Below are 13513 nucleotides of genomic sequence, written 5' to 3'. Positions count from 1 at the left end.
TATAATAAACTCGTGTGTGGTGATAACAACATGTCTACCTGTCTGTGTCCGGGCTGTTCCCCACACTGGCATATATTAATTCTACCATTCTAAAATACCCCCACACCTCAGCATTGACAGTATGTACCTAACCCTCTCACTTTGACACTGCAGGTATTGGGCTATTTTATGTGCATATTTGCTATTGTTAAGCTGTCCTTGGGCTATTAGCTTTATAAGGACCTGACAACCCTGATGTGCAATACACAACAGTTCATATTAGGCATGGCAGAGCCACCTGAGTCGCACATGACAAGACAGGAACCAACCTTAGACAGGATACCGTTCCACCTCTGGGCATGCTGACACACACAAGCACAAGGCCCACTAAGAGTCTCCAACTAAACCAACCTTCACATTTTTGAGATATGGGAGAAAAATCGAGACCTGGAAGAAAGACCCATTCATCTTATATTTAATTATGCAGACCTTTTTATAATATGCAGTCAAATGAAAAACTAAGTGCGCCCTCTTTCAATTGCATGGTTTTACATATCAGGATGCAACTAACAATCACCAGTATTCACTAATTTAACAAATCAACCATCAACTCATAAATAGCATGACAAATTTTCACATTTTTCAGAACAAAATAAGCGATGACTATACTGACTGTATTTCTTTTTTTAGTTGCCAGGGTATATTTATACTTATTATTATTCCTTTTTCAACCACACACAGCACTTCCATTTATCTTGAGATACATAATATAAACATTTATTATTTATATGGATACACAGAAAATTATTCTAAAAGAAAATGAGAGCATCCATACCAATGTACACACAGAGACACAGCATGTACTGTATATACACACATAACTATAATATGCAGTTACAGTATTTACAAGAAATATACACAGATATTTTAGATAAGAAACACAGAGCATGTAGCCATATTTTCATATACACAAATGTACATTAATGCATACACATTACACAAGCATTTACATTAGTATCTACAAAAATATACAATTTTATATAAGAAACAAAGTGTGTGCACATATTTTCTGATATGCATGGATGGATAAAATAACAGAAACTCCTAACCATACATTAATATCAAAAACCTAATAAGATGTAGGGCCACCAGAACAGCTAAAGTAGACTGCTGTCATACAAGTCCTACACTCTGTGTGTATCATTCATCAAGAAAAGCAGCATCCAGCTACCCAAGGGATAAAGAAGATGGAAATCTACTCTACAACCTGCCATCTAGAACATAAAATAAAGGTTCAGTGATACTTGTGGCGACTGGGGGAGGCCATGAAAGGAGTCGGAGTTCATCCTGGTGTTCATTAATTCACTTTTGAATTAGTTTACTCGTGTGTATGGTGACATCTTGGAATAGGAGAACATCATGAGGGAATAGCATGTTCAAGATAGGATGCACCTGCTGCTGTAAAATGACATCATTTTCACTGGCCAGTATATTGCCATGCAGATCAATCACAAGACTTAATTCTCACATGGGAGGACTGTCTATAACATTAAAAATGGAGTAGGGTCTATAATGATTGGAAAGGGACTATGTCATTGGTATACACTTGGAAAATGAAGTTTAAAGTAGAAAAGTACAAACTGTTACACGTGGGCAAAAGGAGTGTCAATTTATAAATACAAGATGGAAGACACTGTCCTAAAGCAAGTAACCTCTGAAAAGGATTTAGGGGTTTATGTTGACACAGCACTTTCATCATCTAAGTTTGTGCAGAAGCAATTAAAGGAAAAATAAACATAAGGTTATACCATAAAGGCCATTGAAAATGCATCAAGTGAAATATATAATTTAAGCACTGATGCACTAGAGAGCATCATGTGCAATTCTGGTCACCACTCTACAAGAAAGACATAGCAGCACTTGTAGCTGTGCAGGGAGGAGCACCCTGTTGAATCCCAGGACTTAGAGACTCAGAGAACTAAACCTGTTTGGTCTCAATTATAAGAGACTGTGTGGGGACCTAATCCAGGTCAACAAAATTGTGAAGGCATTGATAAAGTAGATCCAAATTAATACTTTCAGTTTAAGGGTGATTCACATCCTCAAAAACACCAGTGGATATTAAGGGGAAGTGCATTGAGGACTTACGTCAGGAAACAAATCTTTATGACATGGCTTGAGGGAATCTGGAACAAACTACCAAGGCATATAGTTGAAGACAAAATCACGACAATCTCTAAGAAGTATCTGGATGATATATTAGGACAGCTTGGCTATTATCTAAATAAACAAGCTTCATGGACTGAATGGTCTGCTCTCCTTTGTCAAATTTCATATGCTATTATATACATTTTTATGAACTAGGTAGGGGGACACAAGCATCAAAATGGCAGCCCTGTCATAAATTTCAGCTTTATGAATCTTATGATGTGCAGTTTTTCTTGAGACTTTGTCACAGATGTGCAGACTCAATTCTGAGAGAATTTTAAGGGTGTACCCTTGTGACATTTAACCAGTGAAGTATCCATTTATTCTTAAGCTTCAATTTGTGACCATAGGCTTTCTTTGCCAATGTAGTTTATTCATACCATCATTATTTATGGGATCCCTAAACACTTAAAATGATTTTAATAATAAATAATAATAATTAATTAACATTTACATAGCACTTTTCTAATTACTTTATGTAGACAACATGAGGCATTCACCTGGATGTTTTAGTATTTCTGGTATTTGATACACTGTATGTTGTAATGGCAGCCATTTTGCGCCACTACACTCACTACACATTAGCTATAAGGTGGTGCAGAAGTGAGAGAGAGAGAGATAGCCAATTAGAGACAGAGGATGGTTAGAGAGCCAGAATGGACAAGACCATGATGGTCAATTTAGCTAGGACATCAAGGTACACCCTATTATTTTCGAAAGAGACTGAAAGAACTTTAATTCCCACAGAGAGTCAGGGCCTCTGTTTAATGCTTGAACCATTTTTTCAGCATAGGGTCCCTGCCACCGCACCGAGGCACTAGGACCCCCACACAGTCCACTGGGTAAGTGCTACCTGATAGCATCACCAACACCTCTTCCAGTACCAACCCAAGCTTTTCCTAGAGAATCTCTTATCCAAGAACTGGCCCAAACATGCATAGCTTCAGATGGACTACTTGTTTTGAAATGCAGGTGTTACGGCTGATGGCCATTTTACAATTTTTAGAGCACAGCACCTGCAAGGCTGGCACTATTTGACCTTGTTGGAACTCTGTTAGTTGTTTCATGTTGCTTTGAATACTCACATATCAAAATGCTGATGGCCAGACCTTCTTTAAATGACTAAGACAAATATCTACTTGGATAGATGGAGAGAACTTTGTTTTTCTCCTGGGGAAAATGTGGTTTTTTAAGGACACTCTTTAAATAAATAGATAGTGTGGTGAATGGCCGGGGCTTTCACCCAGCATCAGAGTGGAAGGACCAAGGTAGAGAACATGCACAGGGCAATGATCTCCCCCAAAATGAGACATGGCAGCCCGCCTGGGTTGCAGCGGTGCCTTGAAACAGTCCTATTCCATGGGTGCCACCAGGGGTGCTGCAGGGACTGTGGAGCCCTACTTCATTGGTGCTGGATAAAAGGAGCCAGCTGCCACTGTTCCAGGAGCCAGAATCGGGAGGAAGGTGACAATGCACGCTGGAGGAGGAGTGGAGGCAGAGGGAGAGAGACATGGACACAGACAGAAAGAAGGCGAAGACACACTGTGTACTGCTTTGTTTGTACTGTACTGTGTGCAAGTGTATATTATAAAGCATTAAATGGCCAAGGTCCAGCTTACTTGTCAGAACTTATCATGACTTACAAACCAGAGCACGCATTAAGATCTCAAGATGCCGGTCTGCTTATGATTCCAAGGATTAATAAAATAACAGTGGGAGGTCGAGCTTTTAGTTACAGGGCCCCTAAACTGTGGAATGGTCTGCCTGCTACTATAAGAGATGCCCCTTCGGTCTCAGCTTTTAAATCCCAGCTGAAGACTCACTACTTCAGTTTAGCATATCCTGACTAGAGCTGCTGATTAACGGTACAGACTGCATCTCTGTTGTTAGTCATTAGCACTAAAACATAAGTAACATGATAGTTAGAATTGGATACTAACCCTCACCTATTCTGTTTTTCTTCTCGGTACTCAAATGTGGCACTTGGTGCCACGGCCCACCTGTCAAGTTGTTTTGCCTGCCTAAGGTAAAGTCATCCCTGATGGAGGATCGCAGGAATCGTGGGAACGAGGGGTCCTTTCATTGGACTGGCTGGCCCAGCGCTGTTTCTACCATGGAATGGCCAAATGGGGGAGGCAGTTTGATGGATGAGGTCTCCAGGACCCTAAATATATCCAAATCTTCTTATGTGATATCATCTACTGATAAATTCTGCTCCGTACTTCTAAAATGTTTATACTGTATTGAGGATTTGTTCTGTTCTGTGTATTGTATTTTATTGTATTGACCCCCTTCTTTTGACACCCACTGCATGCCCAACCTACCTGGAAAGGGGTCTCTCTTTGAACTGCCTTTCCCAAGGTTTCTTCCATTCTTCCCTACTAGGTTTTTTTGGGTGTTTTTTCTTGTCTTCTTAGAGAGTCAAGGCTGGGGGGCTGTCAAGAGGCAGGGCCTGTTAAAGCCCATTGCAGCACTTCTTGTGTGATTTTGGGCTATACAAAAATAAATTGTATTGTATTGTATTGCAAGTGGGAAACGCTTAGGGAAGAGTTTCCCACGGCTAAATAAAAGACTTGTGTGCTGCAGGGCTTGTGTTTGTGTCTGCACGTGTCGGGTTTGGGGAGCTGGTGTGCACCCTGCAGGCCACAACAGATTTACACACGCTTTGGTTTGAACACATGCCAAAAAGACAAAATAGAAAAATAATTAAAGAGAAAGAAAACTGCTGACTTGTAAGTCCCTTTCAGAGTGAGGGATTATGCAGGCGTATTGCCGTTGGTATAAAGGTGCCTCAGTACCCTTTCCTGACCCGCTTCTGCTGAATAATTCGTTACCTGAAATTCCTCAGTGTTAGTGTGTCAGTGAGAGGATGTGCAGCATTTTTCATAACGGCACTCAGGTTCGTTTCAATTCTCTTTAATTTTAAAATCGACCTAATAAGAATTAACTAGCATTTCGAATTGGAGTTGTTACTTTAAAGCTAAACTACTTATGTGGTGTTTTCTTCAACACACATACACAAAATTCAGACACAGTAACGTGAATATACTATTAAGCATACCATGCACCGCATAACAATATATAGAGAAGCTGTACATCTACTCACTCACACACTACATATAAATGCAGACGCTTATTCATATACTGTTATTTACGAAACACACAGCACACATCCAACGCCTTCTTAAACAAAGGCCGGTTCTGTCAGCCCCTTCTCTTCTCCAGTACGAGCTCCAAAGTACTCTCTTCAAACTCTAGTAGGTGGCGGCACTCGAGTGTGAAGTGGCAGTACACGCCCCGCTGCAGGTATCCCTACTAAACATGGAGGAGCCGCCGCTCCCCGTCACTCACGCTGGTGCGGACCTTGAGACAATAATAAAGTTGTGGCCAATCAGGAGTCGGGCCTGACAGGTAAATACCGGAGGGGAGGGGGGAAGGGAGATGCACAGGAGATAGCAGCTTTGTCTGGCACTAAATAGTGCGGTCAGTGATTTAGACAGATCAACAAAAGTTTACATCATAATTAAAAGGACACTCTAAATGACTTTAATCCTTAGTATTGTGTACATCCCCGAACCCCCACGAGGAAGGTCTGAACCCTTTCGTCGAGCCACGATCACTTTAAATATTTCCAACATTCACAAATGATTTGGAATTTTCCCACGTGAAAAACTCTTTTCATACACAAACACAGAAAAAAAACAGCGTGGATTTTTTTGCGGACAGCTTACCTCTTGATATTCGGAATCATCGGGGCGAAACTCACTGCTGATGGCCTCAAATTGGAGATTGAAATGTGGGAGTCGGTGTAACAAGTTTGCCCACCAGGGTGGTGAGTAGTTCACAACTGCTGCCATGGTGGACACAAATAGAAAATTATCTCGCTTTGTGATGATGATATTAAAAATAATACGAATAGAATAATCAGTTCGGAAGCTTCTCGCACGTCTATGCGCGTATTCCAGAGAGCGAAACAGCAAATCGATGACAAGGTTTTCCTTTAAATCGTTAGTACTGTAATTGTTATCAGTTCAGAAAATGTGAAACTGTTATGTCCGGTTAGGTCCCAGAGAGAAGAAGCCGAGAACAAATCACGCCTGCAGTTTGATGATGAATTCAATCAAATCATAATTCATTTTTTTCTGGCAATATTCAAATGAAATAAAAAGCCTTGTCGTCTGCAATGTAACGAAAAGACCCCCTCTTCGCGTCAAACGGATGCACACACTGGGCTTCCCTTCTGAAAATTGGGCAGTGAGGAAACCCTGAATTCTGTTTCATTTCAGTTCAATTTAATTTAAATCAAAACAAAAGAAAAATAAAGAAAAAAACCTCCCCGCCCCCTCCTCCGCCTCCTCCTCCTCTCCGTGGTTTTTGATATTATATCCTCAGTGTTGGTTTCCTGTTCCAGCATCGTGCTTGTGTTGCCGTGGTCGAATTCCTGGACAGATCATGCCCACGTCAAATCGGCTTCCAAATTTCATTATCGATAGATAAATCCTGCACAAAAAGTTATCTTTTGGGATGAATGCATACACGAATTTATTCTGAGAATCGCTCCCTGTGCTGAGATTTCTTTGCGTTTACATTAAATACACTGATAAAAAAGACGATCCAGTTTTCCTCCGATCACAAATGAAAGGGCAGTCCGCTCTTCCTCCTCAAATCTGATTCTCTTCCCGGGATAACATTCCTATTAGTGCCGCCACATTCTCCAAGGAAACGAACGTATACCCTTTCTGATTCGGGTTTCCTTTTCTGCCTTCTCGATCCTTTTTTTCTGCACGATGGACGCCCCAGTCTATCTTTTGTGTCGGCAGCTCCGAAGGCGCCGCTACTAATTTATTTATTTAATTTTTGGAGTGACGACAATCCACAGACAAAGCGCCCCCCTTGCCCACCGCCCTGCGCTCCCCTCTGCACTGGAGTGCGAAGCAGAGAAGGCAATCCAGCCGGAAAGGCAAACACAAGAGAAGGGAGCGAATGCCGTCGAGCCTCCCCTCTCCCACCTTGCTGCAATCGGTTTTCCTGCGGCGCTTTTTGCTCCCACAGACAGAACTAGAAAGAGAGAGAGAGAGTGAGCGAGATTGGAAGAATCGGAAGAGGGAAGAAAAAAAAAAAGCGTTCACAGCGACACCTGGTGGTCGCATGTGGTAAACGGTATGGTTCAGTGTGTAACGCTCGTTGCATCCATACATTTATTTTCCTTTGCCTTCACTTAAGTTTTGCTCCGCTTACCCTGGTGAGGTTTTTCCATCCATTCCATTTCAATGCAGGAACCAAGACTCGATGGGTCGTCAGAGCCAGAAACACTTGCGTAAACGCACACACTTCTTTCCCCAATTTGAAGTCCAATATTAACATAACCTTTTAAATAGTATAAAGATTACAAATTACAGCTTTAGCTGAGCATTGATGAAGTCTTCACTGAGTTTTATTTTGTCAAATGACAATGTCATGATTTCAGCTTTCTTCTTTTTCCAGATTGAAAACAATTGCTTATATTCTCATGCAAGCAGGGCATTGGTCAATTCCATCCATACATTCAGGCGCTATATAAATAAAATGTATTTTTTTATTATTACATTCATCCATCCATCCATCCATCCTCCTAACCCACTTCCATTTACAGCATTTATGCCCAAATCTCATAACTTTATGCAAGTATCATATTCTGGGCCAAGAAAAGTACTCCAGAAAATGTAGAAAAAAATCTAAAAAAAGTTGTATCGTGCTATACATAGCGCCTCATACAAACTTATTTTACTTCAGGTGCACACTACTCAAAACTAATATTGCTAGAAACAACTGCTTAAAGCCAGAACGTTTTTATAATCAAATTTTTACTGATAAATCAAAAAATGAGCACAGTAAAAGGAAACCAATAATAACTGATGTTTGGCCTATGATAGATAGATAGATAGATAGATAGATAGATAGATAGATAGATAGATAGATAGATAGATAGATAGATAGATAGATAGATAGATAGATAGATAGATAGATAGTGTGGTGGACGGCTAGGACCCATGCTCGGCCGGGACGCCTAGAAGAACCAGGAGAGGGATTATACAACAACAACAACAACATTTATTTATATAGCACATTTTCATACAAAAAGTAGCTCAAAGTGCTTTACATAAAGAAGAAAAAAATAAATAAAAGACAAAATAAGAAATTAAAATAAGACAACATTAGTTAACATAGAAAAGGAGTAAGGTCCAATGGCCAGGGTGGACAGAAAAAACAAAAAAAAAACTCCAGAAAGCTGGAGAAAAAAATAAAATCTGTAGGGGTTCTAGGCCACGAGACCACCCAGTCCCTTCTGGGCATTCTACCTAACATAAATGAAATAGTCCTCTTTGTAGTTAGGATTCTCATGGAGTCACTTGATGATTATGGTCATACAGACTTCTGGCTTTTAATCCATCACTGTTGGAACATCATGGTGCTTTGAGTAGATGGTGGTGGCGTGAGAGGGCAGCTGCCCTGGTCTGTATGGGGGCCATGGGAACCGAGCATGGAAGTTCAACCCTACTGGGGCCCGTGGCCACCACAGGGGGGCGCCCGGAGGATTGTGGAGCCCTGGATGTCAGCACTTCTGCCACATCAGGAAGTGCCGCCGGAAGGTTGTCAGAGAGCACCAGGAGCATATCCGGGTGATTATAAAAGAGTAGGCGAGCTGGGGGCGAGAGGAAGAAGGCAACGCATGGGAGGAGAGGTGAAAAGGCGGCAGGAGAAGTCTGGAAGGGAGAGAAAAGGACAAGAGAAAGGTGTTTGGCGCATGGGCACTGTGTTTTGTGCTGGACTTTTACAATAAAACTTGAGTGTTTTCGGGACATTCTGTGTTTGCCTGTTTGTGTCCGGCTGAACTACCACAATAGATAGATAGATAGATTGAACTTAATTTGTCCCCAGGGGTAAATTTGTCTTTTTACAGAAGCTCTTTAAATAAACAGACAGACAGATATACTGTGCACACATACACTATAGTCTAAATACACACCAGAATGACTAAAAAGATACAAAGAAAAACATCTGACTTGGCAGTCCCACACCCAGTGAAGCATTATGCAGACATATTGATCTTGCTATAAATGACCCCCCATAGCACTTCTTGAAACACTTTTGCTGAATAAGTCATTGGCAGAAAGTTCTTGGTGTTAGTGTGTCACAGAGAAGACGTGCAGCATTGTTCATAATGACACTCAGTGTTGTTTTAATTCTCTCCTTTGCTGCTATCTCTGGGAGTCCAGAGTGAGTCCTATAACTGATCTTGCTCTTTTAATTAGCTCGTTGATTCAATGCACCACTCTTCAAGCGATGTTACCAGCCCAGCAAACCACAGCATAGAAAATTACCCTCTCTACCACTGAGCTGTAGAACATGTGAAGGATTTTACTTCTCACATTAATGGAACACAGTCTCCAAAGGAAGAAGAGTCCGCTCTGCACTTTCTTGCATAGTTCCTCTGTGTTATGAGACCAGTCCAACCTGTCATTGGTATGGACCCCTGAGTACTAATAGGAGTGGACCACCTCTACATCCACTCCTTGAACAGTGACCGGACATATTGGTCCTTTGGTGAGGTGAAAGTTAATAACCAGTTCCTTGGTTTTGCTGATGTTAAGTTGTGGACAATTATTTCCAAATCAAGAAACAAAGGTCTCCACCTGACTCCTCCATTCTGTCTCTGTACTCTTATCAATACACCCCATAAGGTAGAATCATCTCAGAATTTCTATAGGTGACATGACCTAGTGTTATATTTATAGTCTGAGGTGTACAGAGTGAAGAGACAAAGAGACATGGCTGTTCTTTGTGGTGCTCCAGTCCTTCTGTATCAGAAACTCAGTCATGAGTCTCTCAAACTGCAGTCTGGCCATAGTCCATTATCCAGGACACCATAGGCTTATCCACCTGTATATCTCTGAGCTTACCCCTTAACAGAGAAGGCTGGATAGTATTGAAGGCACTGAAGAAATGTAAAAATTAAAACACACACACTCTCCAAGCCCCTTCTTGCTCGATTACCGGTACTCAGTAAGGCTGGACAGCCTACTCTAGGACGAGTCCCGGTGGTTCCAAATGTCTTATTGAGGCTACTTGTGCTACTGGGAACATGCAAAGCTTTAGAAATGGTTCTATACCATTGTCCTAATCTATGCCTCACCCCAGTTAAATCGTAGAAGTCAACAGAGAGTTTCTTGGACATCATGGTTTGGTGTTTGTCCTGACACGCAGTGTGAATTGTGGAACCCTACATACACAGGTGTGTGCCTTTCTGAATCATTTCAGTTTGTCACAGGTGGGCTCCAGTCAAGTTCTTGACACATCTCAAGGAGATTTAAAGAAAACAGGACACACTTAAACATAGCAAAGGCTCCCAATACTTATATACAGTAGATGAGACATTTCAGTTTTTGATTTAATAAATTTGAGAACCTTTCTATAAACAACTTGTCGTTATAAGTTATTGAGTGAAGGTTGATGTGCAACAATGGCAGATTTATCCCTTAAAATTAAATCCACAACCAAATAAAGTGTGCAGAAAGTGAAGAGTCCGAATACTTTCTGAATGCACTGTATCTGCATTGCCTATAAAAAGTATTCACTCCCTTGGAAGTTTTCACAATTTATTGTTATACAGCATTGAAACAGTGGACGGAATTTGGCATTAGGAAATGGCCCCAAAAATCTGGTCACTTTATCATATAAACATAAAGGTAAAAGTACACAGTTTCAAAAAGAACCCCTCAATGTCCTCACCACACCCACTCCACACTTTACTGCTCCCATTATAGCCCCTCCTACTAAAAGACTCCACCCCATTTCCCTGGAGGCCCCACCACACTATGTGCTTCAAAGCAAATGGAAGTAAGAAGACAAGATACATCCATCCATCCATTTCCTGAGCAAGCTCACTTCACTTCATGGTCACAGGGCATATAAGCACGTAAGCCTGTGCTTTCAGTATCACTTGAAAGTCCAGACTCAAACCTGTCGGGAGGCCAATTCGGCAGTGGCCATACTCACACCAGGACAATTTAAACCATTCATCAGCCTAGAACACTTGCCTTTGGACTATGGGATGGAACCCACTCAGGTATGGGAAGAAAGGGGAAATTCCATGCAGACTTTAACAAGGCTGGGATTTCAACTCGGGACTATACAGAGGTATCAGACTGCAATGATTACCACTAATCTTCTGAAAGTAAAAATAGCAAAACATCTGACTAGAGGTCACAGCAGATACTGGAGTATCGGGGATAATGCAGGAACCAGTCCTGGGAAGGGAAAAAGTCCACACAGGACTCACTCACACACACACCCACAAATTTTCAATCACCAACAAACCTAATATGCACATCTTCTGGAATGTGAGAGGAAACCCCACACAGACAAAAAGCTGACTTGGGTTTGAACCCATAATGCTACCTATGGGACAGCTCACAGAAATAAAGATTAATAACAATAATCATAAAGTGACTCGAGCTCCTTCCAGGGTTGTCTCCTGTACTGCACTTTCAGCTCATACTTCCAGAATATTTTCCACCCTGAGCTGCATTAAGCAGATATGTCATTGAAGGACAGCTACTATAAATAGTCCATTATCATTTTTATTTCAGTAGTTTTTGATTTGCATAATTTGAGATAATGTTTGGCTGAACACACATCTATGAGAGTTAACTCATAAAAGGACAGGTGCATCACATTTACAAGATCTGTGATTTTTTTCCATTTGGTGGGTAAAATAGCTCTGACTGCCTTGGTGCCTAAAAATGCTCTCTTTCGAGAAAATAAAAGACAAAGGCAGTAGGTGTTGGTGCCAAGGACTATAATCCACAGCAGGTTTGATGAGAAGCATGAAATATTGTAGACAACCAAAAAGAAGAAGGAGAAAGGCATTCACAGATCATGCGAAGGAGGGTGACTCAGTTCTTTGGGGGCACAGACAATAGCAGGCCTGGGGGAGACAGTCGGAATGAAAATAGAACATTTGCCAGGTGAAGCCTTGCCAGTACTTTGTAGCTAGATGTTCCAAGCTTTTCTTACTGAGTGTTTCCAGTTTGACCACTCAAGTCCGTAAATTAGAACAGCTTACATTTTTACTTTTAAGAGACAATGCCAGCTGGAACTGCTACCAATGCACAAATTATTGAGATATTCTATGTTGTTTAAGAAAGACAATACATTTTATATAGCTTTTACTTTGAAAGCAGCATGGTGGCCCAGTGTTTAACTATTGCTGCCTTATTAATCCATTAAACACACCCAGTATGTGTGAAGTTTGCATGTCCTCTACCATGTCTGCATGTTAAGTTAATTGGTGATTCTAAATCTTCCTCTTCTGAGGTGGACCCTGGAATGGACTGGCTTCTGCCTTGCACCCAGTGGTCCCCACAAATCTGAACTCAACTAAGCAGGTTTGAGAATGTAAAGTTTCTTTCATAGTACGACATTGCATAGAAAATAAAAAAGATAACGGGGCACTCTGTGAATTAGAGCTTGCTCAGTGTTATGGTACTTATTAAAGTATTCACCCCCTTAACATTTTTCATATTTTAATGTTTTACAGCATTGAACCTCAGTGGACTGAATTTGGCTTTTTTGACAGTGATGAACAGAAAAATACTGTTTACTGTCAAAGTGAAATTCATCTCAGCAGAGTGATCAAAATTAATTACAAATATAAACCACAAAATAATTGATCATATAAGTATTCACCCCCTTCAAGTCAGTATCGAGTTAGAGGCACCTTTGGCAGCCATGACAGTATTGAGTCTGTGTGCACAGGTCTCTCTATCAGATTTGCACATCTGGATACTTCCATTTGTCCCCATTTTTCTTTGCACGATGGCTCAAGCTCTGTCAGGGTACACAAAGACCACAAGTGAACAGATATTTTCAAGTCCAGCCACAGATTCTCAACTGGATTCAAATATGGACTCTAACTCAGCCACTCCAGGATATTAACATTGTTGTTTTTAAACCATACCTGTGTACCTTAGGTCTTATGCTTTGGGTTATTATCTTGCTGGAAAAACAAATCTTCTCCCAAGGTGGAGGTTTCTTGCAGACTTCATTAGGTTTTCCTCCAGAATTTCTTAGCAAGTTGCATTCATTTTACCCTTACAAATCTTCAAGGCCTTCTGCAGAGAAGCAACCTCACAGTATAATGCTGCCATCTACATGCTTCATGGTGGGAATGGCGTGTTTTTGGTGGTCAAACATGGTGTAGAGTTAGATGGTCAAAAAGCTACATTTTGGTCTCATCAAACTATAGAACCTTCTTCCAGATGACTTCAGAGTCTCTCACACTCTT

At 41.1% G+C, this 13513-nt stretch overlaps 1 protein-coding gene across 4 annotated transcripts in view; it reads right to left on the bottom strand.

Moving 5' to 3' along the window:
- The window catches only part of ttyh3a (tweety family member 3a), a 312980-nt gene extending 305728 nt beyond the window's left edge, over positions 1-7252 (bottom strand). For 2 of the 4 annotated variants that reach the window (XM_028813931.2, XM_051933634.1), the window contains exon 1: positions 5919-7251. In XM_028813931.2, the coding sequence (XP_028669764.1) occupies positions 5919-6044 (126 nt within the window). In that variant the 5' untranslated portion in view covers positions 6045-7251. Of the gene's footprint in view, positions 1-5918 lie in introns of all 4 variants that reach the window. The other 2 variants (XM_051933633.1, XM_028813930.2) reach the window with 2 other exon arrangements.
- Positions 7253-13513: the final 6261 nt, after the last annotated feature.

The sequence above is a fragment of the Erpetoichthys calabaricus genome, chromosome 11 (assembly GCF_900747795.2).
Source record: "Erpetoichthys calabaricus chromosome 11, fErpCal1.3, whole genome shotgun sequence".
Lineage (NCBI taxonomy): Eukaryota > Metazoa > Chordata > Cladistia > Polypteriformes > Polypteridae > Erpetoichthys > Erpetoichthys calabaricus.
This window is presented reverse-complemented; position numbering and strand designations above follow the sequence as displayed.